General features: G+C 34.9%; 1 protein-coding gene across 2 annotated transcripts in view; it reads right to left on the bottom strand.

Moving 5' to 3' along the window:
- Window positions 1-1,179: 1,179 nt before the first annotated feature.
- Window positions 1,180-6,000, bottom strand: part of slc4a10b (solute carrier family 4 member 10b) — a 30,923-nt gene continuing 26,102 nt past the window's right edge. For both annotated transcript variants that reach the window (XM_044217572.1, XM_044217573.1), the window contains 5 exons: window positions 4,604-4,777; window positions 4,167-4,286; window positions 4,001-4,065; window positions 3,765-3,877; window positions 1,180-2,354 (listed from right to left, as the gene is read on the bottom strand). In XM_044217572.1, the coding sequence (XP_044073507.1) occupies window positions 3,802-3,877; window positions 4,001-4,065; window positions 4,167-4,286; window positions 4,604-4,777 (435 nt within the window). In that variant the 3' untranslated portion in view covers window positions 1,180-2,354; window positions 3,765-3,801. The remainder of the gene's footprint in view (window positions 2,355-3,764; window positions 3,878-4,000; window positions 4,066-4,166; window positions 4,287-4,603; window positions 4,778-6,000) is intronic.

Below are 6,000 nucleotides of genomic sequence, written 5' to 3'. Positions count from 1 at the left end.
GATTAATATTACTGCTGCATTAATGTGTATGTTGCATTTTACTGCTGTAGATGTTTAAGACTGAGCTAATTTGAACTACTTTATATACTGTTGGGTAGTTTAATCTACAGCAATGCATCATATTCTATAAGATCATCATATGTTTGTAGCGTCGCTGCCCTGTGAGAACCACGTATAATTAAAAAGTCAACTTTTCATGAGTTCAGAAAAACAGCCCTGTTTTCAGCTTTGTGATGATTTTCCAGCTTATCCAAGTTTTTGTTTAAATAGTTTATTTAGTTTGAGAAGCAGGAGAAAATTGAAATTCATAATCATCAGATTTGGAGATACATGGTTTTCAATGGACAGGAATAAGGGTATGAAAAATTCTAATCTGAAAAGTAACTAAAGCTGTCAGACAAATGTAGTGGAGTAAAACGTACAATAGTTGCCTCTGAGATGTAGTGGAGTGGAAGTATAAAGTTGCATAAAATGTAAATACTCAAGTACTACAAATTTGTGGTTAAGTACAGTAGGCTACTTGAGTAAATGTACATGTACATTCAACCACCGTTAATATGCCATCAAATTAGCTGGACTCCAGTTTGGAAAAAATTCAGACCCATGCTTTTGATCAGCCTCTCTGAAAACAGAACAGTACCTGATTGCTCAGAAATCCGACGCTGTTTTATCAAACTGGTAGTCAGATGATGCAAAAATCCACATATTGCTGCCGCATGACCCAATTGTCTTGCATAGACTTGTTGTTGATGAAAGAAGTGGAGTGTAACAACGGACAGAACGGTGAACAAAAATTTCTAGTAGATGCCATTTGACAAATCAGGGGAGAATGGACAGACATGTTAAGCTAACACAAATGGCCATATAACTTCAAAATAAAGTGATTATTGATTGTAAATAAGACACATGGAGTGTTCATCATTACTTCATCAGTACTTGACACAATTACTTACCAGTCACCTGGTTGACTTGTGTGCCCTCAAGTCATGTCATGATACTAATTAGTAAATTATTAAAACAATCATGAAATCATGACTCATTAGTTATGCATTACTTACGTGTTTTGTACCCTTGTTATTAAGTTTAACTCATCTTTCCATCGTTGCTGTGCACACACTATTAGGATTGAGTGTATGTGTGACAATGACAAGACAAACACGACAAGACAAACACGAGTCATTCAATTAACATAGAAATTTATTAAGTTAAATTAACATTGACAAGATAAACATAATACTAATAATTGTGTTTCTTAAGTATTTTTAAAGCTTCAGCTTCATTGTAATCCTCAGAGATGTAACATAATCGGAACGTTTTAAGGGTTAAATGCCTTACTGACGAAGCTTTTTAATTTATGATTCACTAAACTTTATACAAACATTAAAACTAATTATGAGATTATTCAAATTTACATTTACAATATAAGCAAAAGCAAAACACTGACACCAAGAGGCAAAATACAGCAAGTCTCTGTTAGGCTATTCTGTAGCAAACATTAAATTTTATTCCACAAAATAAATATAGATAAATCATTTCTCATATAAACAGAGTTTTGACATTCTGGCAGAAAGTGCTATTGCATTTGGTTCTTAAGAGAAGTACGTATACGATATACGTTTATTGCCCTTTATCAATCACTTTTTAAAGCACTCATTCCCGTCAGTCGCAATCATTACATGGGATTCAAAATGGTCCCATCACATAAACAGACATCAGAAATGTATATTTTGCAGGCTTTTCATGTTCTAAGAATTTGTACACATTTATGTATGGCTTTTCAGAAAGTTTTTGACCTTAGGTTTTTAAAAATATTTACTTCATATTTAATTTCACATCATATTCAATGTCTATAGAGAACTTAAAGAATAGAGAATTATAGGGAATCAGTAAATAAATAGATAAAGAATCCAAGGATATGCTAATATTATGGTATTTCAAAATACATTATTATTAGTAAAATAACAAAATAAATACAAATTGTTCCAAAAACAAAAACTTGAAAACCAAGAATCAACTTTTTACATTTTCGTAGTTTACATTCAGCGTAAGCAATACAGTATCTAGATTTAGAAAGTACAATATGACATTAACAACACAAGAAAATTGTAAGTTTCACTGGTTCATGAAGAGGCAGAATATTTGTGATACATCAGCTAACACAGTGATTCATTTACGCACAGATTTACAGGACTAAACTTGAAGGATTGATAAACTGCAGCATACGATACAGATTTATTTACGAACACACAGAAGGGACAGTGACAAAGACTCACAAGGCTGTCCTATATCTTCTTCTTCTTACATTTCTCATCATGCACACCAGTGTTGTGAAATACTGCGAATGTTGTAGTGAACTGTTAGCATCAAGAAAAAAAAGACAGATATATAATTAGTAAATATATATCATTCATTTATTGTCTTTTACTACGCAGTACGCAGATTCTTTACTTAAGTAAAAGTACAGAAGTATTATCAGCAAAATGTACTTAAAGTATCAAAAGTAAAATAACTCATGATGCAGAATGGCCCCTTGTAAAGTGTCATATTATTAGATGCTGTATATTTGATATTTAATTATTAGATCATATGTTATAATTGAAAACTAATAACTAAAGTAACTAATAACTACAGTTGTAAAACAAAACAAAAATAGTAGTGTAGTGGAGTGGAAAAAAATACCCTTTGAAATGTATTGGTGTAAAAGTAGCATAAAGTGAAGTACCTCAAAATTGTATGCTACTTAAGTAAAGTAAGTGAATAAATGTACTTCTTTCCACCACTGGATGCCTGTAGCAGTTAATTTTGTGGCAACTATGTGGTGTTGCAGCTGGTGATGAGTTACAGTAAGACCTCACTGAACTCTGGTGCAGATCTGTTGCATATAGATTACATTTATACCCCACGTTATCTTCTTCAACTTGCAAATTCCCTCTATTACGTTTAGAGTTAGGTGAGCATGTGAATGTAGGCTAGTTAAAGGAATAGCTCGACATTTCGGGAAATACACTTGCACTTAAATACACTTACACTTGCCGAGAGTTAGATGAGAAGATTGATACCACTCTTTAATTTGAAGTTACAGCCAGAAGCAGTTTAGCTTAGCTTAGACTGGAAACAGGAAACAATTAGTGAATGTTAGAGGTGCTGAGATTTAGTTATCTTTCAACAGAGCCAAGCTAGTTGTTTCCCCCTGTTTCCAGTCTTTGTGCTAAGCTAAGCTATCCGGCTGCTGGCCGTATATTTATGCTGCAGATAAGAGAGTGGTATAAATCTTCTCATCTAACTCTCAACAAGAAAGTGAATAGGCATCTCAAAACTATTCCTTTAAATCTAAAATTCAAAAACCTAAACAACTAAACTAAACAAAAGTTAATCTACAGTATGTTGGACCTTTTCAGTGCATTAAATACACATGAATGGAGAACATTTTTGAAACAAGGACATAGTGACTTTTATATAAAGCACATTCCACTGTGATAAGAAGCCAAATATTTAATGAGCTAATGGCAGCCAACCTTGTAGATAAATACTACTGTGGTACCAGTTCCTCATTGAAATATACCTAAGCGTATTAGTGCCCACACATAGACCCAATTATCATTGAACTTTAAGGTACTTATAGCTTACAGTTAGTGTTGTGTTGACTGAGATGAAAATACATTTTAAAAGTATCTTATTACAAATTACAAAAACAACATCCTTTTCCAAAACTAAAAAAGAAAAAAAAATGCTTTGAGTGAGTATACTGTATATTCAAGTCTTACCATGATGTTTTGAGGTCTTGATTCTTTCTCAAAGGTCTTAGCTGTTGGCATTCCAAGTATTTCCAAAAGAACCTTTTGACATTTCATCTGTGATATTGATGATGGGTATTCTCCTGTGAAAAGAGAAGCCAGGAAACAATTTACTCTTTCATCTTTAAGCAACAAATTAATATGTGCTCTACATGAAATGGCATTTAGAAAAAAACTGTTGTGTAAATGTTACTTGTAAAACTTACTTGTACCCTTCTAATGGCACTTGCACTACTCCCTCATCTTCTGCCAGTATACTCTGCTCCTCCTCCTGAAGGTTGAATAAAATGCAGTTTAAATACATGTGAATATTAATAGAATGAATTTGATGAGAAACAGTACATAGTTATTTGTTTATGAGACCAACAGCACCTCTTTAGCATCCTCAAGCTTTTTCTTCCTGCTCTCTGGCATGAGGTCGTCCAGCCAGCTCAACTCTCTCTTGGTAAAGAAACAGTCCATTAGCTTCCTGATAAACACCAGAGCCAACACCTGCAGAATTGACACACACAATCGAAACATCTGAGTCCACAAAAATCCTATATCCTTGTAAAGGAGTACGCTCTTCTGAAGAGGTAAATGGATTTAAATTAAAAGTAATTTTAGTATTTAAGTGTTTACATTATTTTGTCTCCCTCCAATAACTCTTGCGTTAATCACAGTGTATATGGGAGGTGCCCAGCTGACCCCAGTAACATGCCTGTACTCACACACTGTGCTCTGTTTGCACTTAGATTAGGTGTGTGGTATGAAAGGTATGCTGCCAGTGTAATGGTCCTGCAGATGGTATAATTGGACTGTTTACACACCATCATGGGAAAGACGATGGCAGCCTTGGAGGTCTTGATGACCCAGAGCAGAACCAAACAGGTGAGCTGGATGGTTGTGAAGAGGTGCACCTTCCTCAAGGGTACATGTCGTAGATAGATGAAGTCTGGCTGGTGCTTAGGTGGCATACCGAACAGTGTCAGACGGTCGAAGAACTAGAGAGGATAAATGATAAACAATTCTTAATCCTGCAATAACTGATTTTTTTGTCCACTTGGGGGCAGTGGAATCCAGTTATAAACACAACATTGATATATCGTCACCTTTTAAGTTGATATGGCAAACTTGTTAGCAAACATTTGCTTATTTACACATCCAGCAGTTACAAAACAACATTATCAATCATTTGGAGTCGTGTTTGGGTTCCCCTGCCGAATGTACGTAAGTCCAATATTAACTCTCTTTTAGCTCTGTTTTTTGGTCTCTACCAACTCCTGAGGGAAATATCTGGCTCTTTAGCTGCTCCACTATGTTCACCAACTAGTCGAACTGTGTCTGTCTGCTGTTTGGTGCTGAGCAGGTAGTGTACAGTGGCTTTATAGAGCTTTTTCACTGAAAACAGCTGCCTGCTGCGGCAAAAATTAGAGTGAACCAAGAGCAGTGAGAGTGAACCAACATAGCTAAACAATGAGCTGAAACTCGCTATAAAGCTCAGTAAAGGCGAGGGGAACTGCAGATTCAGGTGATAATTCTGTAAATTCATCACTGCGAGCGACCACTTTCACATTGTGATTTGATACAAAAAAATATTGATTAGAGCCACTTTAAGTTCTCTTATATGTCTTCATAATGCACCATTTGAGAATGGTTACAACAACCTATGCACATATAATGTACAAAGGTTCCTAAATGTTCCTAAAACCCACAGAGAATAATCATCCAATTTAGCAGCTCTATTAAGCTAAAAGTTGATCTGCATCTGCTGGATGTGTAACTACAACAGGCTGGATCTCATGAAAAGCATGGAAGGACACCTGTGCAATAAAGATCTTTTTTTCCCAAAAAAGCATTTGTCATAATTTAAATATAGTTTGTAAACCATTAATAGAAAGTACTTAAAAGTGAAGAAAATAAGAAGTAAACAGGGCAATTAAATAACAGTCAGGTGTTCTGTAAATACTGGGAACACACAAGAGGCCAATTAACACTTTTTATCTGGGCAGCCAGACAAAATGGAGGCGCTCCCCTATCATGGCTTGGTGAGAACTAACAGTCTACACAGATTACCCAGTAGGAACATCTATAAATTCAAATTTATCCACACTGACCAATTGATCTCAGTCTGAATCTCAGCCATGCAGATTATCTAAAAAAAAGTTGTATATTTACAAATGAAAAACTAAAGTCCTAAAGTGTGTGATAATCTCATTTAATTTTG

This window comes from Siniperca chuatsi, linkage group LG12 (genome assembly GCF_020085105.1).
Source record: "Siniperca chuatsi isolate FFG_IHB_CAS linkage group LG12, ASM2008510v1, whole genome shotgun sequence".
NCBI lineage: Eukaryota > Metazoa > Chordata > Actinopteri > Centrarchiformes > Sinipercidae > Siniperca > Siniperca chuatsi.
Note: the sequence above shows the minus strand (reverse complement) of the source record. Positions and strands in the feature narration are given on the sequence as shown.